The sequence below is a fragment of the Mesoplodon densirostris genome, chromosome 3 (assembly GCF_025265405.1).
Source record: "Mesoplodon densirostris isolate mMesDen1 chromosome 3, mMesDen1 primary haplotype, whole genome shotgun sequence".
In the NCBI taxonomy this organism is placed as follows: Eukaryota; Metazoa; Chordata; class Mammalia; order Artiodactyla; family Ziphiidae; genus Mesoplodon; species Mesoplodon densirostris.
In genome coordinates, this window is record NC_082663.1 from 89,763,082 (window position 1) to 89,790,340 (window position 27,259).

Below are 27,259 nucleotides of genomic sequence, written 5' to 3' on the forward strand. Positions count from 1 at the left end.
TTTATTGCAATATCTCATATAATCTCATAACAACTCCCTGAGGTCAATATTACCCCCATTTTTCAGATGGTAACACAGGCTTTTAGAGATTAAGTTGTCCAAAGTCCCACAGACAGTAAAGTGAAGGACGTAGAATTTGAAAACGTAGTGGTTTGACACTAGTGCTCACCAATTTAACCTCTGTCATAAAGACCACACCAGTGTCTCTTGCTTTATTACTTAAATACAGGAAAGGCCTTTCAGTTACCACTTCGTAGAAGTTTAGGTGAGGAGGCCTGGAAGAAGAAGTGATGGGAACTTAGCTAAAATGAGGTTGAGAGATAACCTCTGAATTTCAGCTGATGTGTTTTTCCCTGTTTCAATTACCAGCAATAATCAGGAGAGGGTTGTAAAAATGTGTTTTAAAGTATTCCTGTGCGGAAATCACTGGAAGAAACTGTTTTATCAGCAAAAGGAACAAGATGCTGATACTTCAAGTGAAGGACTTAAGTGCAGATTTCAGAGCCCCAGCCATACTATCTCCCCATTTTTCATCTCCCCTTTCTCTTGGCACGCATGGCATTGGGGGCTGTTAGGGCAGTGGTTATTGTCTCCCATGATCTATAGGACTGCACGATCTGATACAGTCAGACCACTCCTGTCTTATTAGGAGAGAAAGTTTTGTTTTGTTTTTTTCACTTTATTTTCTTTGATAAGGCATACTTTGCAATATTCAATTTTGGCCATGGGCAATCTGGAAACAGCTGTGGATACATTGTGGGGAGAGGGGAGTCCCTGCAGGTACGCACTTTGTTTCATGGCTGAATTGCTACCCAAACAGTCCTAGACACAGTGCCCCACAAATTATTATTGCCTTAAACTGATTTTTCCAGTTAGTTCTGTATATTAGTTACAGAGTCCTATATTATTTTCCCCATAGGGCTTTCCTGCTCATGATTCCTAAACAAGCTGATAAAAACTCCATTTTCCCCACAGAAATCTTTACGTTGTTGAGGCTTTCTCTTGCCCTAATTACTTCCTGAAAAATGCAGTGGTCAATTCTTCCTGAATATTTTTACATTAAAATGGGCACATAAAACTTGGCCCTTGAGATTTTAAGGTTGCAAAGCAGATTCCTGGCTTTAAAGAGCGGACTGGTTGCTATTACTTGCTTTCTGTATTGACTTCTCATTGACTTGATTCAATCTCTCTACCATTTCAATGAGGAACTCTGTGCAAAAACAAGGATTCCTTATGACCTGAAGAAATCTTTTCTTATGAAAAAAATCATGTTTCATTCCTCCACTAAGTACTTCAGGAATTAGGCCAGGTGAGGAGAAAGGTCTTGGCAGTGGCAGTTTGATGAGAAATGAATTAATTTGATTATTTCCATGGTGTGGATCAATAATAGTCAGCCTCCACAGAGGCCCCTGGCCTGAAGGCAGCTGGATAGTCAATAGGATCACACAGAGGTGATCTCCTCCCCCAGCAGCCTCTCTGATCTTTTCTGGGTGGACTCTTCACGCCTGTGTAATTCTAATTTATGTCAACTAGAAATCAAAGAAATTCCAAGAGGCTTTGGTCATAGGACATTGGGGTGGACCTTTCAAAATCTATTTATGTCTATTCCTTAAGTAATGTGTCCCCCACAGCCCTCCTGGCGTCTCTACAGGCCAAGGAGAGGTAGCTTCCCAGCAGAAGGGCTGCTACCTGCTCTGGGCAAAGGCAGAGGAACGCAGTTAGGTAAATCAAGGTACCCTTTCTCCTTCCTATTGACAACTCCGCAGAAACATAAGAACTAATAAGCATTTTAAGCAAAATGCTTTGCCAAGAGTGGCTCCCTCAATAACGCTCTTTGATGATACCCCAGACGCTGGCATTTTCAAATCAAACGAACAGTGTATAAAATTAGTTCTGCATGAAGTTAAAAAAAAAAGTAGAAAGTGAAAGGGAGCTTTTAAAAGCTCCAGCACTTCTTCATCCAACTGCTTTTCACAAGGGTTTGGCATTTGAGAATTGTTACATTTATGATGCTATTTGCTGCTCATAATTCAGGCCCTCTGTCTCCAAACTTCTGTATTAACACTTGCTGCAGAGGTTTCCACCGTGACATTTTATCACTGAGGTTTCCCAAACCAGCCAGGCTGCCTCTGGTGAGGTCTGGTTTCTCAGCCAATACCACGCCACGGGGCTTCCTCCCTTTTCATCAACCCTGTTACCCCAAACATTTTTCGTTAACATTGAACATTGCATTTCCATTTGCCCTACAGCTTTCCCAGGAATTTTTTTTCTTTTTGTCCTTTTTAGTTTTGTTCTCCATCCAAACTGCCATGTAAGAAGTGAGAAAAATATCATATTAGTAGAAGAAACAGATCTGTATAGAATCTAGAATTCACTGAAGTTGTGAAAATGATTTCTATGACCAAAGCCACTGACTGTCTGTAATTGTGGAAAGCAGAAAAAACATACTGCTCTTATTAGACAGTCCTGTTGGTTATACAAGTAGTTTTAACTAAATCACCAAATAAATGCGTGTTAAGTTGATAGGTGATTTCGGGTCAACTCTAATTCCCAAGGTCAAGTAAGCCTTTGAACAGTCTTTAAGAATATAAGTTCACCCCAATTCATCAAAGCTGTCTCACACAGCGTTTTCTTCTCTGGGTTCTTACAATGCACTAAAGTTTAGGAGATTAAGTGGCGTCGGCTTCAAAACCGAAAGTAATGCCTCTAACGTGCTTATCCATCCAGCAATTGGAAAAGCTACTCAAACAGGGGCTTCTTAATGCGCTTCCTAATTTTACAAGTGTGTGGGGAACACTGCATTTGTCTAACCGCTGGAGGACTCCTTCCTAGGAGTCACCAATGTTGCAGCCAAATTTACTGCTGTTTAGCTTAGACCCTGACTGATAATCTATATACATGTTGCTTTCATCTGCAAAGAATACATTTAATGTTTCTTATCTGTTCTTTGTCTACCTAATGAAAATGGGAGAAAAAGAAACAGAGGAAAAACACTTTTTTTCCTACAACAAATACAATGCATTTCGTTATTTAATTCTTCAGAAGCTCAAGTGAGGAAAAAAGCAGACATTTGGTATAGCTTCCAAATCAAATATAAGTGGCCCCAAATGAAAGAAAATATGATTAGCCTTCAATATTTCTGAGAACCCCAGAATTGCAGGACACGAACCCTGGGACACACAGATGTCACAAACCCCATCTCTCTCCAATGCAGGGATCCCACTGGCAACATGCCTGACAAGGGGGCTAGTTGTGGAAACCAGTGAGGTCTCTTGCCCCTTCCCTTAGCTCCAGTTGGTGTGCAGAGGGGAAAGAGAACTCAAATGAACAAGTTTTTAGTGGTTAGCAGATTAGGTTAAGGTACAGGGAGAAGAGTAATAGATCCAAATTAATTTTGTTCTTTAATTCTTTGTTGGCACAGATGATACTGTGAGACAGACAATGGCTCTTTGTCTCTGTATCCTAATCGTAATTTCACTGTTTCCTGTTTCTGTTCTTCTATTCTTTCTCCATTATTTTTCTTATCCTAGCCACTAGACCACCAGGGAGCCACATCTCCATTATTCTCCTTAATACTTTCTTTTTGTTTCCTTACCTATTTGAATTGTTTTATCTTCAACCCACCCTTTTCTCCCACTGCCAAATCTTTCTTCAGCATTATGCCTGGATCAGTAAGTTGATTCCAAATACACTGTCCCACAGAGGCATTAGTTTTCCTTCATAAAGTGTGTTGAAAATGTAACTATTGATATATTTATGTCGAAAATAATAATCTTAAATTTAAGTGAGAAAAAAGTAAAAGAGCAACATCTTCTTTAATCTGAGTTCATTTCTTTCTTCTTTTTTAAAATTTCCTTTCAAAATGGCGGGCAATACAGTTTTTTTTCTCATTTGGAAATTCAAATATCAAAACACAGGTTAATATAATGATGATAATAAGAATAATCATTAACACTGAGCATTTTATATATAACAAGCTTTACTCTAAGGGCTTGATATATGTTCACTCATTTAAATGCTCGTAGCATTTCCACGATTATCATCCTCATAGTAAACGACGAAACAGAGAGGTTAAATAACTGCCCAAGATGACACAACTAAGTGCAGAGCCCAGATCTGAACCTGAACTCTGGCTGTGTCCATGTCCTCGGCTACTACTAACTTCTTTTCTTTGCTACTCATATCTTCCTTTGAATCTTGATAACTTTAAAATCTGGAGACAGACAGCATAATACAAATGTCAAAGACAGAAGAGCTACTCACGCTAGATCTCCAACCAACTAAATCAACCCGTAGGCTTTTAAGCGCAAGGCTTTACGTGCACCGTGTGTGTGGTTTGGAAACTTCTTCCGTCCTAACAGAACTTCCCGTGTTTGGCCCTGAGCTGCCTTAAGTCTGAGGATGCCATATGGCAGGGCTGGGCCATGCTGCACCAGGCTGTGGTCGGACGGCTGGGTGCGAGAGCCAACGGGCTCTCCGAGCAGCAGGCTGGTTGGAGAAAGGATTCAGAGGCCACCTGAGGAAAGGGCTAAAACCCTCAGGAATATTGCTCATCAAAACCGCCTTCTGATCCCATTTTGGACTAATTTGCATTTAGGTAGAAAAGGATCCATTAGCTAACTGAAAATTGGCAAAATGCTGGTCAGCAAATATGTCTGGAATAATCTTCTGCATTAACTGGAACACAAATTTCTACAATTCATCTCTGAAGGTGAAGCTGATCTCAACAAATCTAAAGAGTATGGACTAGAAACATGGTGACTTCTGAGAATGGTTGTGGCTACAAAGATACATTTTGAATGCATACATTTTGGCATCCTTGCTTAGGTAGTTCTCATGTAGCAATTCCTTCTGGTGAAGCTGAGAAGCTCTGCTGTCACTGTTTAGTGTTTCTAGAACACTCTGCCTACTGTGGACCCTTTTATCTGTTTTCAAAGAAGTCATTTTAAAGTGACAGGGTTAGTAGCAGTGTTAGGTTAGTTAGTAGTGAAATCTGAGGGAGACTTGCAACCCCTGGGTCTCCGCTGTTGCTTAGTAACAAAGTCAGTCGGTTTCTAGGCTGGGCTTAGAATATATAATAAAATCTCTCTAAACATAACTAACTGGCAAAAGCCTAGTATAAGTTGGGATTGTAAAGCATATGGAGAAAAGAACTAGGTCAATTAACAAAAATGACAAAGATCTTGGACCATTCTTCTTATTTGCCCCCAGATTTGCTACATTTAGAAAATGCATGTCCTTTGAGAGGCATACATTTTTAGTTTCACTCTCATTTGTTGGATTTGCTAGATTTGTCCCTAATCACCAATTGTAAAAGTAGCACACATGTGTAAATCATTACATGATGCCAGCACTTTTGGAGCAAGTATCTGAGGTGGGTCTTTTCCAAGGAAGCATCCCCTTGCCTGGAGATAGCCCCCAGGGTTTGCCACAGGCACTGGACACAGACTTGAAGATCTGGGGTAAAGTCTTGGAGGAGTGGCCTTGGGCCAGTGCCTGGTCTTTCTGAGCCTCTATTTTCTCCCCTTCACAGTACAAATGATTACTTCCTAGACTTGTTATAGGGGAAAACATAAAAGCGACAAAGGGGAAGGCACCTCTCTAATGCCTGGTTATCAATTCAGGTTTTGATCATCTTTAGTAAATGCAGCACAATTTCTCAAACTCATGCTCACGTCTCTGGCCAGCTCCACTGACCTCCCGTGGGGCCTCTGGGACTGTTTCTCATCATGTGCGAGAAGTGGCGCCTGAAACGTGGAGAGAGTCAAATTCCCACATAACATTCCCTCACTGGCCCCTTCTTGCCCCCAAATGGCCAGAATACATAGATGTTGAGCACTGAAATCACACACTTCAGATTGTGACAAAACAATTTGGCACTGTGCTTTCCATCTTACTGTTGTAGGAAACTTGGAACCCAGAACAAAATTTTACTGTTAGACCGTGCACATTGCAGTGTGCCATGGAAACATTTTTAATTGTGGTCCATAGACTTATGGATAGGAAGCCAAAATCTAAGCTGAGCGTGTGTATGATTGTTTTTTCTTTCTGCATAAGCACGAAATTCATTTTTAAACAGAGAAATTCAAAAATAATCTCAGATAAGTTTAGAAAACCAGGCAACTTACAGTGTAATGGTATATGCACATATGTGTATACAAACATATATATATATAGGAAGAGAGGAAGAATATAATATCAAGCTATTAACTACAGTGATATGTAGAAAAGAAACTTGATAGGCAACTCTTACTTTATCGCATCTCATCAGCCCCAAATATCTTAGAGACTTGCTGCTCTGTGCAATCAGGGTGGCTCCTTGGTCTGTAATTTCTTTACACCAGCCAACATCCACAGTCTCTATTGTCATGCTGTATCGCCCAATGGCTATCAGTGCTGCAGGGAGGGACAAAGGGGAAGAAAGCAAGCATAAATGTTAGCAGGGTAAGGGATCTCTATCTCATTATGACTATTTCTCTCATTTCCTCACTAAATTTGTTCCTGAAATGTTGTGTGTAAATGAATGTTTTGTAAACGAAATTCAATTTAAAATGCTTTAGGAAAGCTTGCTCTATGACAAACCCTTTCACAAAGTGAATAATCATGCCATAATTTCCCTTTCATTGGAACACAACATTTTATCAGTTTTACTCATTACAAGGTTACCTGTACTTCCAAACATTCGTATCTGCAGAACGCATAAATTAAAATGAATTACACATATAATGTTGCAGAAAACCCTAAGCAGTAATTAAATTTTACCCAAGATAACTTTAATAATTAAAAAAAAGAAGAACCCATGTAAACACCATTTTGAGGTGTGTTATACTGCATATGAATTTCTTTACCAATTGGCATTTTTTTCCATCTGTTCATGATCTGTAAAATGTAAGAGTATATAATATTTTTCACGTTAGTCCTTCTTGGGACCGCTAGGAATTAAACGTACATTATACATACAGCTGAATTTAATTGGTGCTATGCTAGAGCACAATAAAGGGAATGCATTTGTTATGGGGAATTTCCTCACCATATCAAAAGTCTTCCTTCTATTAACATATGAAATGAAGCCTGTCATCTGAACATTACGACAGCATCTCTAGTCTTCTTGACTGTTTAGCACTGTACCACTACTGACGTGCAGATGCTTAGCCCACAATCTATGATGTGTATTACTTATCACTGCAAAGCTCCATAACCCATCTCCCTGTCAGAGCAACCAGTCGGTGAATTTGGCTCTTTGCTACAGACTTCTGATTAAATAGACGTGCACACTTCTACCTTTGCAGCACAGGAAAACAGATTTCAATACCTCCAGCCAGAAAAATTTACGGTGCATTGGTTTGTAAATGAAAACCCTGAAAACAATGCCAAAAACGTTAAAAAGGAATAATAAATTGTTTGCTAATTATTTCCTCATTCTAAGATAGGATGAGTTGGTTTCTGTGACATTAAAAGCAGATGATATTTTCCAATTGATTAGATTGATAAGAGCAGAGTGAATTACTCATGTAAATAAACATTAACTTTTTTCACTTTAATTTTTTTTATACAGCAGGTTCTTATTAGTTATCTATTTTATACATATCAGTGTATATATGTCAATCCCAATCTCCCAATTCATCCCACCACCCCACCCCGCCTCCACCCCCGCTTTCCCCCCTTGGTGTCCATACGTTTGTTCTCTACATCTATGTCTCTATTTCTGCCTTGCAAGCTGGTTCATTTGTACCATTCTTCTGGATTCCACATATATGCGTTAATATATGATATTTGTTTTTCTCTTTCTGACTTACTTATAGCTTGCAGAAAAAAAAACACTTGGCAAAATCTCTTTGCTAATTACCTCAGTAATTTTTTTTAACTAGAAAACTCACGCCCATGCATTCAAGTATCAAAGCACTCCGAAGTAGCCAGATATTTAAAGTTTATAAAAACAATAATCATGATCCCAGTGTTTTCCAGTGAAAATGCTATAAAGGAAGAAAAAAATTCCTGGAAGTTCCTCATGTTATCAATTTGTTGATGTTCTCATCTGTGCACATGCTATTTTGGCATTTAGTTTTCCAAGGAGGTGGGGCGGGGCAGGGGAAATCTGCAAAGGTTTGCTGAATGGTCTGAGTGATATTTTCGTGTAGTATAAGCAATATCCCAGGTTAATCCCATCGGTGTTCCTGACCTAAGAAAACTATTGTTCTCTCTGATATTGTCATAAATTTCATTGGTTATGATATCCTGAGGATCTTGTATGATAAAAGAAGTAGAAGGTGCAAAAAGAAATTCCTTTCAATACAAAGTGCTCAAACTGTGATTTCAAAAGATGGAGCACAGGATGCAGGATGACTTCACATTAGTGGATAGCGTATTTTTACTGAGGTTTGAGACTAGAATGTGAAAGCCCTGCACTACCCAGAAAACAGTAAATCAAGTGATCTGCGGAGTTTCCAGAGGCTGCTTGATAAGCAAATGAAGAGTTAACAGCTACTAAGTCCAGATGCTAAAATCACTAGTGTTTGGTATTTTCCTTTTTTTTTCTTTCTTGTCCAAATTAAAACAAACAGTAAATAAGACAACTGAAGATAAATCAAGGTATTCAGTTTTTGTTTTGCCATAGTTCTATTTACTGAAGAATTAAATTTTATTTTTCCTTAACTCATTCATTTACTCAACAAACACCTCACGAATACTCACCCTAGAGCATTTCTCTCCAATACTTATTGACTATCCATGTGCTAAGCATTGGGCTAAGAATTTTAGGTGCATTATCTCATTTAATCCTCACAGCAACCTTACAAAGTCTTATTGGTAGTTCCATTTTAAAGATCAGGAAACTGAGTCACAGAATGATGGAACACCTTTCCTGGTATCACAAGATAGTAAGTGGGGAGTAGATAAGTAAGCTGAGAGCCGGCTCTCAGTCCTGGCTGCACATTAGATCTACTAGTTCAGAATCATGGGCCCAGGCACCTGGCAATTCCAACATGCTGCACTGCCAGCGTATGGAACTGTGGTGTGACACACCTGGCCTGTGCTCGGTCACAGGGACAGAAAGGTTGACAGAGCTCAGAGGTCAGTTCAGTGGGGATGGCGGGGGGAGCGACGGCTGGGTGGAAATGAGGAACAACCAAGTAAACAGTCACACCACAATGCTCATCCCCCATCTCTTCCCATCCCTAACTTCTCACTTTTCAGATCTTGAGTCAAAGGTCAGCTTCTCAGAACCGATCGCCCTGTCATTTTCTGATATCGGAAAAGTTACTATTTATTTGTTCAGTTATGTACTTTTTTTGCACCTCACTTCTCCCATTAGAATGACGGATTTCCTATTCACTGTTGTATCCCCAGCATCTAGCATACACCTGGTACAGAATCAGTTCTTAAAAATATTAGTTGAACATGCCAATGACTATAATGTGGTTAGGTCTATTATAGAGGCATGCCAAGGGGCATGCGAGCCCCTCACTCTTCAGGGGAGGAGAGAGATCACGGGAGCCCTCATGGAAGAATTAAGCTAGGTCTTGAGGGATGACTAAGGATTCTCCAGAAAAACAAAGGCATGACTATGGTGGGCTAAGGAAATAGCATATGTAAGGGCAGAGAGGTGTGAAAGGACTGGGGAGCTGCAGGTCATTCCGTGTGGCTGAAATAAAAACGAGTACAAGGAAGTGGCAGATTTATTCCAGAAATATTCATTCCATGATTAGTAGCACTGGGGTTGGTATAAGACATACACGGAGTAGCAAAAATAAGCAGAGTCCTTGATGTCATGAAGCCCATATTCTAGAAGAAGAGAGAGAGATGTGAAGTGGACACAAAAGTATATATAATTCTAAATTGTAACAAGTGCTTTGAAGGAAATGGAATGATCATTGTAAGAATGACATTTACATGGCACCAGGGAGAGTCTTCCTGGTGAAGTTACTTTTCATCCCTCCAACAGCACTGCAAAAACAATATCCATGGTAGAGGTAAGAAAACTAAGGTTAAATACCTCACCAAGGCCCCATGCCTATTAAGTGGCAAAACTAGGGTGCAAATGGAGATAGTTTGGCTCCAAAGCCAGGGCTCATTCTTTCACAGCAGCAGCATCCAGGGTGGTAGAGGAGTCTGTGTATGTTCAGAATGTATTTCCCTTTACCTCCACTCAAAATTTAAACACTACTGCTCATAGGTAGCCAGGTAGCCAAGTATCACCCTGTGACTATAAAACAGGGTCCAAGAGTGTCTTTAAATCCCGAAATATATACTGAGTAATTTACCTCTCTGTGAATATATCCTACCTTTGGATATATTTTTTTATTGTTTTTCATGAGCTAGCTGTGGTAGAGTCTCAAATTCATTTCCAGCCTCACTACTTAGTAGATGTTGACCTCAGGATGACATTTAACTTTCCTGAGTCTCAGCTTCCTCACCTGCACAATAGCGATGGTGACTATATGTCCTGTCTACTTCACAGGGTTGGTCTGAGGTTCATATGAGATAATACATGTAAGGGACTTCACACTACATAAATGTACTACATAAATAAAATCCTGATTTATTCGATATTTTCCCACGCCATTCTACAGTGGTGCAGTTGATTGAAAATGAAAAGACTTGGAAGAGTTTTGAAAAATAAGAAGCTCTGGGCAAATGGGACCATTATATAAATACTTAGTCATTATGTCACTGCTAGAGTTCTTGAACTGCCTGCTCTCCATCGGTGATCACAAACTTACAGACTGCACCTGGGATGATACCGCTGTAAATGGAATGTATGATTACTATCTTCACTAGGGGCTGTTGACACATTATAATGGTATTTATTAAGCCTTGAAAAGGGATAAATTATGCAAGACTAATTCCTTATCCCAATGCCATTTTAATGCACTTTTTAATGTGCTAAGTGTAACTAATAAAGTTAAATTTTAAAAAGTTACAAAAATTCAAAGCTGTAATTCAGAAACATATGATGATCAAGGATATACATTAACCCACTAAAAGGTGTTTCCATAGGCATACAGAGTGACTGAAAGACATGAGCATATACATAGTTAATTTTGACGAAGAAACTCCATTTCTAGGAATCTATCCTGAAAATACACTTCTAATTATACAAAATTACACACATACAAGTTTACTCATTAAAGCGTTGATTGTAATTGCAAAATAATGGAAACAGCCCCTAATGCCCATACATAGGAGAGTGGTTAAATAAACTATGCTACATCCTCACAGTTGAACACTATGCAGCTTTAAAAAAAATTAATGGGGGAAGATCACTAGGAGCTTCCAAATCATTCAGTGAAAAAACCAAAGTGCAAAAAAGAGTTTACATGATGTGCTACCACCATCCAAAAGACAATGCAATTAAAAAAATAATCAAAAACAAAAACATGAATCTGCTCACTTGTGAAAAAAGAATATGGGAAAGACACACCAGAAACTACAGAGACTGTTTAACTATAGGGGGTTGGTGGGAAAGGGGAGAAAAGAAGGGGGCATGGAATGTGGAGGTGAGGGTGGGCGAGCGAGGGGGACAAACACTTTACTTAGACTCTCTCTTTGGCTAGAGCTTTGACTCTCTGAGCCATAGTAATGCTTTACATACTTCCCCAAATTAAAAATTTAAACCAGCCAGGATGGGAAACCCCAAGTGGAATACCAACAGTAACAAATGAACCTAACTGTGTTACAAATGAACAACATGGCCCCAACAAATAATATAGCCACACCAAAGGGGATGGGAATTAAGAATTAAGTGGCTTCGGAAAACATGATTTTGACTGGATATTGTAAAGTGAAAACCAAAAAGAACTGTCAGCAAATACTGCACTCTAGTAAGGAAATCTATTTCTCACAGGGGTGTGAGTTAGCAATTCAGTAACTACTTTACGCATAATCTAGGATTATAAATAATGAGAGGCAGTCTTTTCACTGTTAGGGAAAGAAGTTACAAATAAGAAAAGGGGGGAGGCTTATAATGAACCTTGTGGTATTGAACTGGAATCAGAGATATTAGAATGAACTCATGGTGTTTTATACACACAATATAGAAAAATACATGTAGAAATAATAAATATGATGTATGTGCATGCATGCATGGCTTAGTATACATATATACATTTCTTAGCTCTTTCTGCTGAGAGGAACTCGGAGCAAGGATACCCCAGTAGCAATGATCTACTAGCACCCAGATCTTAGTTTTTAAGTATCATTCTCCAATAAAGTGAATAAAAGAAATCAGGGCTTCTTAGAAAAATGGTTGATTCCAGAACTGGGGCCGGGAAAATAGACGGATGATTCTGGGATATCTTGTGATCGTATAAAAAAGAAGTGCTTAAAAAAGAGTGAGGGTACATCAAAAAGACAGAGGATCCAATCAGAAAGAGCTACCAATGGCCACAGCTGGAACAATTTGAGCAGCAAAATAAATAATGATAGTACTGGATTATAATTCAGAAAACTGAATAAGCATTCACAGATTCACACTGATATAAATAAAAAAAAATAGCCAAGGAAGGGCACCTTACAGAAGAATTCCAATTAATAAATGTATAAGGAATGAGGGAAATAAAAAAAACATTATCAGGCGAAGACTAGAGTAATAATTATTGCAGGCAAGATCCACCAATGGATGCTCAAATCAGCGAGTGAAAGTTTGAGGTGAAACAGAATATTGGCATAGTGCCAAAGATATTTATCAACTACCGAAAATTGTAACTTTATAGTGGAGAGACCCAGCAGACACCACCTTACCCAAATGATCAAGGTTAACATCACCAGTAATAACATATAGAGATATACTGTATCGCCTGATCACTTCTGCAGTATTCTCACCAAAATGAATAATTTCAATCTACTCATAAGAAAACACCACACAAACCCAAAGTGAGAAACATTCTATAAATAATTCACCAGTACTCATCAAAAGAGTCAAGATAATGGGGTATAAGGAAAGAATGAGGAAGTGTCACAGATTAGAGGAGCCTGAGGAGACATGACAACTAAATACAATGTGGGATGCTGGATTGAATCCTGGACCAGACAAGGAAATTAGGGAAAAACCTGGTGAAATTCAAGTAAGATTTGTAGCTTAGTTAATCTTGTTGTTTCAAGTTAATTTCCTAGTTTGATAACTGTACTGTGGTTATATGTCATCAACATTAGAGGTAGCTGGGTGAAGAGTATACATGAACTCTCTACTATTTTTGCAACTTGTCTGTAATTCTAAAATTGTTTGAAAGCAAAGAGAAAAAAACATGGATAAGTTAATAAGAGATACCAAGTGAACGAACTAAGTAGAGGATTAAAATTTTCTAAGTGAAAGCAGGTATTATTTTTACACTGTAAGATCTGATATATAAATGTTAGGACTAAAAATACATTTTTTCCTCATAGAAGAAAGATTAGTCATATGAGTGCACTAACAAGTGACCTGCATGTGCCATTTTGTCCTTTCCAGTTCTATCATCTGCTGTAGATCTATGTACCTGTAATAAAATCAGAAGAAATGCCCTAGTGCATGAAAGAATCAGGGTTAAAATTTAACAGTAGGATTAACATCTTTCATGTAATACTTGGATAAAAGCCATTTGCAAAGAAATTTCTTGGCACGGATACAGAGAGATAAATAGGAAAAGTGCTCTTCTTTGTGGAAGCCACAGAAGCCCCCAAAACAAAGGAACGGCGCTTTCAGAGACACTTGTTATTGCATCATGGTCCCTGCAAAGGCTCCCTCTACCCCGCAGGGACTACAGCAGTGGCTCCTAACCCTGGCAGTTCAGGAGAATCACAGGTGCCTAAAAAAAGTACAGATGCCCGAGTCTCACCCCTGGAGATTCTGATTCAGGAGAAGCTATAAAAGCTCCTGTGATCCCAATGTGAAGTCAAGGCTGAGAACCACTGGAACAGAGTAACCTACAACTCCAGCAAAGTCAGTCAACTAAAAACAAAAGAACTCATTTTTAAGGATATAAATAACTTATGTGTTCTGATATTTTAAAACAACTTTGCCTCTCAAACAGTTACGACTTCTTGTACATAATCCAATGCTTTTAATCCCTTTATTTCTTATTTATAGCTTTAATTCCACTTTTAAACATTATTCTGTTCCTCCCATTATTATGTAGCAAACCCAACAGTGACTACACCTTACATTTTTCCAAGTTGTGCTTTTTTGTAAATATTTTTCTTTATTTCACTGCACTTACTTATATTTCTAATGCTGCACTTATCAGAGTTCGTTTCATATTAGAATTATTTATCAACATGCCCGTCTTCCCCAAGACTGTAAAATCTTTGAATCAGTGAACATGGAGAGTGTTTTCCTAGGACCCCTGAATCTCTGAAAATCAAGTGTCACTCATTTTTTATAGTTTTAATATAGTTTTTGGAAGTATAACATAAAGGTAGAAAATTACACAAATCCTCAAGGTACAACTTGATGAATTTTGACAAAGTTAACATAGCTGTGTAACAGTATCTGGACTGAGAAGCAGAGCATGACTAGCACCCCTAAAGCACCCTCATCCCCGACTCCAGTCACTACTATTCCCCCAAAAGGATAACCACTATCTTGACTTCCCATCACACAGATTAGTATTCTTGTTTTTGAACTTCATACAAATAGTCAAACACCCAACACACTTGTTTCTGGTTTTTTAGCTGTCCATCATGTTAATGAGATTCACCTACATTGCTATGTGTACTGGTGGTTCGTTCATTCTCAATGCTGAAAAGTGTTCCATTCTATTCTAGATGAACATTTGGGCTGTTTCCACTTTTTGGCTATTAGGTATAACGCTGCTATGAACATTAGCACACATGTCTTTGTGTGAATATATGTTCTCACTTCATTTGGGTAAATAGCTAAGAGTGGGATTTCTGGGTCATATGGTTAAGTTTATGCTTGACTTCCTAAGAAACTGCCAAAATGTTTTCCGAAGTGGCTATACAATCTTACATTCCCACCAGCAGCATATGAAAGTTCCAGTGACTCCACATCCTTGCCAATACTTGGTAATGTCTATCTCTTTGATTACAGCCACTCTAGTAGGTATGAAGTGGTGCCTGATTGGGGGTTTTAATTTTCATTTCCCTAAGCACTAATGATTTTGTGAATCTTTTCATGGTGTCATACATTTTTTAAAAATCCTAGCTTAGTGCCTCTATCCTTGTAAGTACTCAGTAGATATCTATTAAATTAAATTGATGAAGAGGAAAAGCACATAGATAATTTTTCTATTATTAGACTATAGCAGAGAACAAGCTTTCTAGACAACAGATAATTTTCCATGTAATTTGAAGGAAACTACCAGTAAAATAAACTTAGTCTATCCTCTGGAGACATGAAAAGTCTTGAAGTTTCTTAAAATAATAAAGTAAACTCAGGGAAAAAATAAGGTTATAGATAACTTTCCAAATGCTCATTTACTTCTGGAAATTTCAAAGATTGTGGAGTATGCTTTACTTAGGAACTCTAAATCTCTAAAAATCAAGTGAAAAATAAATCTGTATGAAAATTGTCCAAAAATGGTGGATAACAGAGTGGAAACACTGAATTGTGCTAGAATTTTCAAGATGCTGCACATAGGGCATTTATTTTACATAACTCTGCTTATGAGTTCAGAATAGCAACATGCGAGTATTGTCTGACTTACAAAGGGAGCAAGCTGGCTGTGGCCCTTGACCTTACTGGGAAGAGGCTCTCCTGCCCTATACATCCTGAAACAGAAATGCAAGCACTATTTATAGGCTGTGTCTGCTTTCCTTCCTATGAGATAAACAAGTTGGTGGAAAAGTAAAAGTTCAAATGAAGGAATTTTTTAAATAAAGGTCTTTTGATACATTAGGAGCAAGGATAAGTATTTTTCCTGCTTTATCCCTTCTTAATTATTTTTAGTTTAATGCAGAAAGATACAAATCTGATCGAGTAAGTAGAAACTATTTCTGAATATGTGACATCCAAAAATGTAATGAACAAGGGGTGCATTTAGAACTAACCTTCATTTAACAGGAATCTGATCCACTACTCTGGTTTTCAGTGGTGCTGTATTTGGTGGTAACCAACCCTTTGAGTGGAATGTTAGGCTCCCCTGACAATCTCCTTATTAAATTTTAGAATTTGAGATGAGGAAGAAAAAAAGCCTTACCACTCTAACATTAGCTGAGAACCTAAAGTCCCTGGTTCAATGCTTCTTTTTTATTCCAGCCTGCATAAATACATACATTACTTATCAAAGAATTATGCATCCTTTTCAAAATCCTGACATTATATTAGATTTCCTCACTTTATGAGAAGTGAATTCTGGGCTTAAATATGTTGGTTCATAGATATGGAAAAGTACATTAGTGTCTCTGTCATCTATCTGCCTTGGCCACCTTTCTGAACTGAATTTTCCACGCCACGGTAAAGACAGGGCATCAGTTTCAAGCAGGCGTCAGATACAAACGTCTATCTGCCCCAGTGTGCAGAAAAGTAGGATGTGATTTCAGCGACTACCACTTAAGAAATACCAAGGTTAGTGACAACATATGTGTTGTCGAGCTGCCCAGTAAACATTATAAGAGTATCTTGATACTGAAGGGAAGGAAACCAAAGGAAGAAAGAACATGTGGGGATGTCAGCCGAGTGAATATATTATCTCTTCTTTCTTTCAACAATACTAACTGAGCACCTACTATGCATCAGGAAATGTTTTAGGAGCTGGGGATAAAGAGATCAAATCCCTGCCCCCGTGGAGCTCATATTATGAATACAAATAAATAATACTATATAATATTTTGGATGGTAATAATGCTTTGAAAAAAAATAAAGCAGGGACCAGAGGTAGGAGTGCTCTAATTTTAATTAGGATGGAAGGAGAAGGCCTCACAGAGAAAGTAACATTTGAACAAAGATCTGAAGGGCAGGGGTTCAAGCCATACAGGTATCTGAGGGAAAAGCATTCTGTGCAGAGAAAACCTAGTGCCAAGTCCATGAGATGGGGAGGTTGCTAGCTTGTTCTAGAGTGAGCAAAGGAGCAAGATGGCAAGCAGCAGATTTTAGATCAAGGAGTTGATGGAAAAGGGGGTGGACAAAATCATCTTACAGGCAAATTTAATGACATTGGCTTTCACTCTAAATGAAGTGGGAATACATTGGAGAATTTGTGGCAGAAGAGCGTCATGAGCTAAAAAATTTTCAAAGGACTTCTCTAGCTTCTGGATTGAGGACAGAGTGTAAGGAGGCAAGAACAGAAGCAGCGAAACCAATAAGGAGGCCATTGCAATTATCCAGACAAGAAGTGATAGTGGCTTGGGCCAGGGCAGCATAATAGAGATGGAGAGGAGTTGAATTATGAATAGAATTTAAATAAGGGCCCAACAATATTTGCTGATGGAGTAGATATGGAATGAGAGAAAGAGAACAGTCAAGAATGTCAAGAGAAAAGAAATCTTTTTGGCACTTACATTTGAAAGAAATTTCCTACGTGGGATTTTACATAGCTGCTCTTGGCGTCCCTGTGTGTCTAAGTGTCCTTGTATTGGTAGGGATTTATTGGCTTCTTCTACCGGATATAAATTCCACTGAGAGGAGCAAAGGCCACCTTTATTCATCTTTATATCATCATTGTCTAGCATAGGGACTTTACTTGTTAGTACTCAAGGTATGTTCATTTAAATATGGGTATCTTAGATATCACAATTACAGGCACTTAGGGAAAAAAACTCAGAAAGGGGTTTTATGTGTATTCTCTAGAGTTCATATTATTCTTTTATTCTAAAAATATTTATTGAGTAGCTCTAGTATGTCAAACACTGTGATGACTGTAGGTATCTTTGGGGAGATTATAGGTAACATATATTTCCTTAAATATTTATGCATTCGAAAATGTTCAACACTAGGCAAGTTTTACTTCTATGAAGGATTAAAAACCAGTTTCCACTAAGATCAGGAACAAGACAAGGTTGCCCACTCTCACCACTCTTATTCAACACACTTTTGGAATTTTTAGCTACAACAATCAGAGAAGAAAAAGAAATAAAAGGAATCCAATTGGAAAAGAGGAAGTAAAGCTGTCACTGTTTGCAGATGACATGAGACTATACATAGAGAATCCTAAAGATGCTACCAGAAAACTACTAGAGCTAATCAATGAATTTGGTAAAGTAGCAGGATACAAAATTAGTGCACAGAAATCTCTGGCATTCCTGTACACTAATGATGAAAAATCTGAAAGTGAAATCAAGAAAACACTCCATTTACCACTGCAACAAAAAGAATAAAATATCTAGGAATAAACCTACCCAAGGAGACAAAAGACCTGTATGCAGAAAATTACAAGACACTGATGAAAGAAATTAAAGATGATACAAATGGATGGAGATATATACCATGTTCCTGGAATGGAAGAATCAATATTGTGAAAACGACTCTACTATCCAAAGCAATCTACAGATTCAATGCAATCCCTATCAAATTACCACTGGCATTCTTCACAGAACTAGAACAAAAAATTTCAAAATTTGTTTGGAAAAACAAAAGACCCCGAATAGCCAAAGCAATCTTGAGAATGAAAAATGGAGCTGGAGGAATCAGGTTCCCTGACTTCAGACTCTACTACAAAGCTACAGTAATCAAGACAGTATGGTACTGGCACAAAAACAGAAATATAGATCAATGGAACAGGATAGAAAGCCCAGAGATAAACCCATGCACATATGGTCACCTTATCTTTGATAAAGGAGGCAGGAATGTACAGTGGAGAAAGGACAGCCTCTTCAATAAGTGGTGCTGGGAAAACTGGACAGGGACATGTAAAAGTATGAGATTAGATCACTCCCTAACACCATACACAAAAATAAGCTCAAAATGGATTAAAGACCTAAATGTGGGGCCAGAAACTATCAAACTCTTAGAGGAAAACATAGGAAGAACACTCTATGACATAAATCACAGCAAGATCCTTTTGGACCCACCTCCTAGAGAAATGGAAATAAAAACAAAAATAAACAAATGGGACCTAATGAAACTTAAAAGCTTTTGCACAGCAAAGGAAACCAAAAACAAGACCAAAAGACAACCCTCAGAATGGGAGAAAATATTTGCAAATGAAGCAACTGACAAAGGATTAATCTCTAAAATTTACAAGCAGCTCATGCAGCTCAATAGCAAAAAAACAAACAACCCAATCCAAAAATGGGCAGAAGACCTAAATAGACAATTCTCCAAAGAAGATATACAGACTGCCAACAAACATATGAAAGAATGCTCAACATCATTAATCATTAGAGAAATGCAAATCAAAACTACAATGAGATATCATCTCACACCAGTCAGAATGGCCATCATCAAGAAATCTAGAAACAATAAATGCTGGAGAGGGTGTGGAGAAAAGGGAACACTCTTGCACTGCTGGTGGGAATGTGAATTGGTACAGCCACTATGGAGAACAGTATGGAGGTTCCTTAAAAAACTACAAATAGAACTACCATATGACCCAGCAATCCCACTCCTAGGCATATACCCTGAGAAAACCATAATTCAAAAAGAGACATGTACCAAAATGTTCATTGCAGCTCTATTCACAATAGCCCGGAGATGGAAACAACCTAATTGTCCATCATCGGATGAACGGATAAAGAAGATGTGGCACATATATACAATGGAATATTACTCAGCCATAAAAAGAAACGAAATTGAGCTATTTGTAATGAGGTGGATAGACCTAGAGTCTGTCATACAGAGTGAAGTAAGTCAGAAAGAGAAAGACAAATACCGTATGCTGACACATATATATGGAATTTAAGAAAAAAAAATGTCATGAAGAACCTAGGGGTAAAACAGGAAAAAAGACACAGACCTACTTGAGAATGGACTTGAGGATATGGGGAGGGGGAAGGGTAAGCTGTGACAAAGCGAGAGAGAGGCATGGACATATATACACTACCAAACATAAGGTAGATAGATAGTGGGAAGCAGCCGTATAGCACAGGGAGATCAGCTCGGTGCTATGTGACCTCCTGGAGGGGTGGGATAGGGAGGGTGGGAGGGAGGGAGATGCAAGAAGGAAGGGATATGGGAACAGATGTATATGTATAACTGATTCACTTTGTTATAAAGCAGAAACTAATAAAAATTTAAAAAATAATAAAAAACAAACAAACAAACCAGTTTTTAAAAAGGTGCTACTGGACAGATCATTTAATTTTACCAAAGTGAAGAACTTGACATTTCCTATAATACCATTTCTCTCCAACTCAGCGCTCCTTAAGGCAAACAAACACACTTACTGGTGCCAAAATTCAATATCTAAAATCATGGGAAAAAAGCAAAAAGCTATTTGTAAACTAAAATGAAACACAGAAAGTTGAGCTCAGTTATTCCTCCCTGACTATAACCAGAGCAGCTGTAACTCAGGGGCTGTTGTCCAGTATATGGACTAGTTTAGAAACTGGCAATAATTCTTGCTGATGGGCATTTCTGCCATAAGAAGGGCAAAGTAAATAAAAATACGAAATTCAAAGTATCTCAATCTGAGATTTTAAAGTTTAATGCAGAACTAGATTAAAATGTAGAAAACACTAAACTTTCCTATTCTTTTTGCTTTTGAGGGAGAAGAGAGTCCCAGCCCTGGATCCTCTTACCTGGGAGCTTGAACCATGCACACAGGTTCACACACTCACATGTGCACACAGAAACAGATGCAGACATGCAAACACACATTTATTCCTAGGCCCTAGCCCACAGGTAGACCTACCCTGAAGCTAATGAAGGTTAAACTTCAGGGTCCATCATTTACATGGACCTTTACCAGGGCCTGGTCCTAGAAATGTATTCACATGGCCATATATTTTTGTAAAATCGGTTAAAGCAAGATATTTTGCATTCATTTTCTTAAAGAGAAACCCCAAACTGTACAAACCTCAGGCCCTGACTTTGTCCCTGACCCAACCCAGAATATTCTGATTCAGTGGCTTTGCGGGTGTATACCAGGAGGCTGTATCTTTTCCTGCTTCTCCTTCTTTTTAAATGTCACCAAGTGATTTTGATACACAGCCAGGTTTGGAAATCACTGACAAAGGACTACAGACTGATCAGTTTAATGAGTCCCTGACATCTAGGTAGTATTTCTTTCTGGAGCTTTGCCACCATTGATTGGGACATAAACCATATAACACTATGTAGTTTGGAAAAAGCTGAATATTGGCAACATTCACTTCCTCATTGCAGTGATGAATCACATAACCCTCTGTGCAGAGTAATTAACTATCCATTTGTATGTATTGGCTGTAGTGATAGAGTTTTTTCCACGAGGAAGGAAGGGAATTTGGACATAACATTAACAGTTGTTAATACCAAGCAAATAGAGTAAATTGGATTTATTAAAGAGTATGTGTGTGGATTTTTTCCCTAGGAGTTGATATAATTTGTCTAGCTTTCTAATTATAGCTAGGACAGAAAATGGCTGAACCCAGAGACCTCTCACGGTATCTAATAAACTTTTACTTACAGGGAGAACATTTCTTGGCCTGGAGAATGACAAATAATTTACTAAGCTTTTCCTGAAAGACAGCTAAAGGTGTTTCACCTATATCTAGCTGATGAATTAACTTTAGCTAATAATCAGTGTCATGAGACAGGGAAAAAGCAGCCTGTAATTACCTTGAAAGGAATGAAGGAACAGATCTGATAAAGAAACTAAATCAGTTAATTCCTCTAGAGGCATACTGAGTGAGAGAAGCTTACTTTACTGCAAGTTTAAAGTCAGGCAGAGATGGGGGCATCGGTAGTTTTTACCTGCCCGGCATCCATTCATTCCCACTTTCTGGTAACAAACCTTCAATTTTCCTTTCCATAGGTGCAGTTTGGGGGCTCTAATCAAAGGTCCCCTCCCTTCTCCAGGCTGCAGGTGGGCATGTGCCCCAAACTTGACTAAGCACACTCACCAGCAGATATCTGAATTCTGCCTGGAATGACTTAAGAAGAAAAACAGCTAGAGTCCATGCATCCTGGGGGAGTTCCCTAAAGAGACTCTTATTAGTCCCAGCTACTTAGAGATCCCACGTGCTTATCCTTCCCAAGGCCTACCTTATTTAGGTTTTATTTTTGATTCTGGGAATTACCCCATTTTTTTTCAATAATTTCTGCGCTTTTGTTCTTGGTTTTGTTTTCACTTAAAGTAGCCTCTGTTGGTTACTTGCAACCAAAGAATCTTAACTGATACAGAAAACTATGCACAGGATGGCTCAGTTATTTTCTACAATAATATGAAAACCCCAAAAGGATTCTCAACAGTATTCAGCTGAGTCACAACAGCAGAATATATAAATATGGCTCAGTTAATAACCATTTGTTTTGTTGGTAGATGTTACTGAAATATCTGTACTCACTTTTTAAAATTTTACTTTATTTTTTTTATTGGAGTATAGTTGCTTTACAATATTGTGTTAGTTTCTACTGTACAGCAAAGTGAATCAGCTATATGTATACATATATCCCCTCTTTTTTGGATTTCCTTCCCATTTAGGTCAACACAGAGCACTGAGTAGAGTTCCCTGTGCTATACAGTAAGTTCTCATTAGTGTACTCACTTTTTTAGCCATCAAATGAAAATAACTTTATTCAGATTTTTTTTTTTTTTTTCTGTTGTGGCCTCTCCCGTTGCGGAGCACAGGCTCCGGATGCGCAGGCCCAGCGGCCATGGCTCACGGGCCCAGCCGCTCCGCGGCATATGGGATCCTCCCAGACCGGGGCACGAACCCGTATCCCCTGTATCGGCAGGCGGACTCTCAACCACCGTGCCACCAGGGAGGCCCTATTCAGATTTTTAAACAATGACTCTATTGAGTAAAAATGGCACAACTTATTACAAAAGTTAAATTAATAAAGGAAAGTATAAGAAAGCTTAAAAATTATCCCAAATCCCACTATCCAGAAATAGCATCACTAACTTTGGTAGGCATTCTTCTAGCATCTTCTGCATATACACAGCAAAAGAAAGATAAAAATAATTTCAGGGGGCTTCCCTGGTGGCGCAGTGGTTGAGAGTCCGCCTGCCGATGCAGGGGACACAGGTTCGTGCCCCGGTCCGGGAGGATCCCACATGCCGTGGAGCGGCTGGGCCCGTGAGCCATGGCCGCTGAGCCTGCGCGTCCGGAGCCTGTGCTCCACAACGGGAGAGGCCACAACAGTGAGAGGCCCGCATACAGCAAAAAAAAAAAAAAAAAAAAATAATTTCAGAAATATATATTATTATACATGCTTTTAAAAAGTATTTAATTGATTTTTACTTGAATTCAATGAAAATAAAGAAACTGAATTGAAATTAAAAGAATCAGAACTTCAGTTAAATATTTCTTCACCATAAAAGATAGCAACTCTTAAAAGAGTTTACATAAATTAATTTTAAAATTTCATGAAAACTTTTAAGAATTCTGAGCTATTTTAAAAATTCTACACTTTAATCTCAGACAGAATCTATTGACTCTCTTCTAGGAAAGATGAGAAAACTGGCAGGCTTTTCTTCCTCCTCTCATATTTGTTAGCTATATTATTATTTTTACATTATCAGGTTTCAACGTTTCCATCTGCTTTTCTAACCACAATTCTCATGGCTGTTTTCTCTGGTTCTATATTAAATGGGTGAAATACCATGAGTTTCTCCATGATTGTTTTTTTATCCCTGAGTTTTTTTTTTTTTTTTTTTATTAATCTCTTGGGTGGCTAGGTAGCATCTTTAAGTAGTTTTGCTTTTTTTCAAAGGCAGATTCATTATATAATTCCCGAAGTTCTTGAATGTTTGAGAAAGACTGTTACCCTTATGTTTAAGGAACAACGTAGCTAAGTATTAAATTTGGGGGTCATACTTTTTTTTTTTTTTTCTTTTTGCGGTATGCGGGCCTCTCACTGTCGTGGCCTCTCCCGTTGCGGAGCACAGGCTCCGGACGCGCAGGCCCAGCGGCCATGGCTCACGGGCCCAGCCGCTCCGCGGCATATGGGATCCTCCCAGATCGGGGCACAAACCCGTATCCCCTGCATCGGCAGGCGGACTCTCAACCACTGCGCCACCAGGGAGGCCCTGGGGGTCATACTTATTTTTACTTTCAGAGCTTTATAGACAAGTGCTTCAGTTTTGCTGTGGAGAAACCTAAGTACAACCTGATTTCTCCCCCTTCAAATGCGTCTTGCTTTTAATGTCTAGAAGTTATGTGATTTACTTCTTAGGATCAATACTTTTATCAGGATATGTCTTGATTATTCTGTAGTGATTTAATCTCCTGGAACCTGTCAGATGCTTTTGACTTTTCTACAAAACTCTTCAGACACAGGATCCATGTGTTTCACTCTTGTTCTGTCTGCCTAACTTCCCCCTATCCCACCCCTCACCTTGCAAACGATGTGCTCAAATGAAATGAGAAGCATAGATCTGTTCCTTTCAAAATCGTCTTTGATTGACTGGGATTGGTTATCTGTGGGGAATGTGGGGAATATGGGGAAATGAGTCATGAGCTAGAGCCATGTGCAGCAACTACTTGGGAATCTTCATGTCTGGTATCTTCACCACAAGTCCATTACTTCCTTTATCCTCTCAGGTTTCTATGTTCAAGATGTTACATATTACTAATAACTAAACTATTGGGGTCATTTTTGTGTTGAATTTTGGAACTTTCTGCTTCTCTCCCTCATGATTCATCCACTTCACTCTGGCAGTCCTCCCCATTCCAAAGCAAGCTGGTAGATGAGAGAGATGGCTCATCAACATGGTTTCTCCTTGAGTGACCCCTTCCCCAACATTTTTGTAATGTGAAACTGGGACTCTGCTTGAACATTCCCACCTCTTCAGGGACTTGGAGACTCACGGCTCTAATCAAAAATTGCTGGATGTGCCTTTCTGAATAGGGGATACCTATTTCATGTTAATCAAAAGTATCCCCCAGGATTTTTTTTGTTTGTTTGAGAATTATGAAGTTAAAGAGAGTCAATAACGTTGAGAAATAACAAATTACACACAGAATTGTTGAACTGTAGGTTAATTTGACTAATATTTGTTGTATGATTACTGCATGCAAAATGACAAAGGGGATAAAAAATGAGTAAAAGAAAGTCCCTTTCTTTTATGTTCACTGCTGAGCCAAGTAGTATACTACGACCAACCTTTATTCCTCAATTTTTATCTGGAGTTTATATTTGCATCATTAATTTTTGAATGTTCCTATAGATGGTTCAAATCCCTACCAATATTTTTCCAAAAGCTTAAACACATAAATTAACTTATTAGTTCCATTACCCAACCACACCCTCCTGTGTCTATGCCCTCCACTCTGAAGTCCTCCAAACTCCTGCTCCTGCTGAGGTGAAGACTGCTACAGATAGGTGCCCAGACATCCTAAGATTTCCCTTTTCAGCTGTCCTGTGGATCCCATTTCTTCCCCCTATTGTAGTTTATTGTCTTTTGTGATGAAACACATCTTCTGAAGTGCTAACGGGAGATAAAATTTGAGCCCTTAAATGTCTAAAAGAATCTTTATTTTATTTTCACAATTAATTACTAGTTGAACAGTGTATAGAATTCTAGGTTGAAAACCATTCCTCCTTAGTTTTGAAGGTATTGCTTCATTATCTTCTAGCTTCTCGTACTGCCTTTTCCTCTCTCAGCTTAATTGAGATATAACTGACATATAACATTGTATAAATTTAAGGTATATGTTGATTTGATACACTTATAGGTTGCAAAATAATTATCAATATGGCTTGTAAGAGATTTGGAGCCACTCATTTCTGATCTATAGCATGAATCTGGTCTTCTTTCTTGGGTAACTTCTAGAATTTCCTTTTCATCCTTGGCAATATAAAATTTCATGATGATGTGCCTTCATGTAGATCTATTTTCATACATGTTGCTGGGCATTTGGTGGGCCCATTCAATCTGGAAACTCATACTCTTCCTTCTTTCAGAGCAGACTGTTCTTTTTCAAGGATGTAATTGCTTTTCTTATCTCTGAGAATAGTACTTAAGGTTTTTGATGTTTACTTATGCTATTTGCATTGCCTCTGTTTCCTCTTAGCCTCATTTTTCTGTTTGTTTTCATCTCTCTATTTTACGTCAAAAGCTTTTCTCAAATGTCTGGTCACTTAAGTATTTTTGACCATATCACGAGGGCCTTTTAGCATATCTGATGCTTCTGAGAACTGAGCCTTGCAGGGGTTCTGCAGTCCAACAGGCTCACTTGCAACAAGCTCACCTGTCATGGAGGCCCTCTCTGAAAGCATTGAGGTTATGAGTTCCTCTGCTTTGTTAAGACAGTTAGCACTCTTCCTTCTGATTTCTGTTTTCTAAAAAAGTGTTGACATCTTTCTCATCCTCTCTTATATCCTTTCCTACTCTCTCTCTCTCTCTCTCTCGTTTAATCCCATTAATGTCACTTTAGCAAGATTTTAGGAGGAAGAGAAGATAAATGTATGTGGTCCATCAGCCATTTCAACTGGTGAGAAAGAACATGGGAAACCTACGGTCTTTCCTAATTGTTCCCAGTTTTAGGCATTCATTAAAAATTGCTTTTTTGGGGCTTGAATGAAATATATAGTTAAAGGAAAGGTCAGTCTCTTTACATGTGTACACGTTACATACCCAGTCTATTAAAAGCAAAAATTAAAGGCAGAGTAAAAAGCAGCCCAACTTAGCGTCAAAGGTGAGCAGTATATCCTGGAAAATATAAGTAAACCTAATAATTAAATAATAATATCTTCTTAGTTATTCCTGGTTCCTGCACTATTAATCTGCTCTATATTTTATATTAATCTTCTCTATATTTAGGTTAATCTATGTGGGTGAATAGATTATTTTAAAAATCTATTGGGATATACTTTATCAGCCAGAGTAATATGTTTACCATTGAGTAAAACAATATTTGAAATAGAATCTCAGATGCCTGAAAATTCTCCATATATTCTCAAAGAATAGTTTCTACAATTTAAATCTTTCCTTCATAACATATTTGAAACACTTCTTCTGATTTCACCAAAACCTTAATACACTAAATATTTTTATTTCAAGATATTTGAAAATAAACAAGTAAACACCTGGCATTTTATGCAAAAGTATATTTTCAGTAAAGGGACTATTTTTGCTAAAGTAAGTGTATTAACATGACTTGATTCAATGTGTTTTTTGGTAAGAGAATTCAACTCGATTTAATTGCAGCAAATCTTGATGAAATTCCATCATCTATCCACAATATATGAAATAGTCATTAAATTCAGTCAACTATTTTTTAGGTCCAGAGAGAGATGTCT

The 27,259-nt window shown here is 38.2% G+C and overlaps 1 protein-coding gene across 2 annotated transcripts in view; it reads right to left on the minus strand.

The window, feature by feature from the left end:
- The window catches only part of FBXL17 (F-box and leucine rich repeat protein 17), a 495,830-nt gene that overhangs the window by 16,205 nt on the left and 452,366 nt on the right, over positions 1 to 27,259 (minus strand). For both annotated transcript variants that reach the window (XM_060093227.1, XM_060093226.1), the window contains one exon: positions 6,254 to 6,396. In XM_060093227.1, coding sequence (XP_059949210.1) covers positions 6,254 to 6,396 — 143 coding nt within the window. The remainder of the gene's footprint in view (positions 1 to 6,253; positions 6,397 to 27,259) is intronic.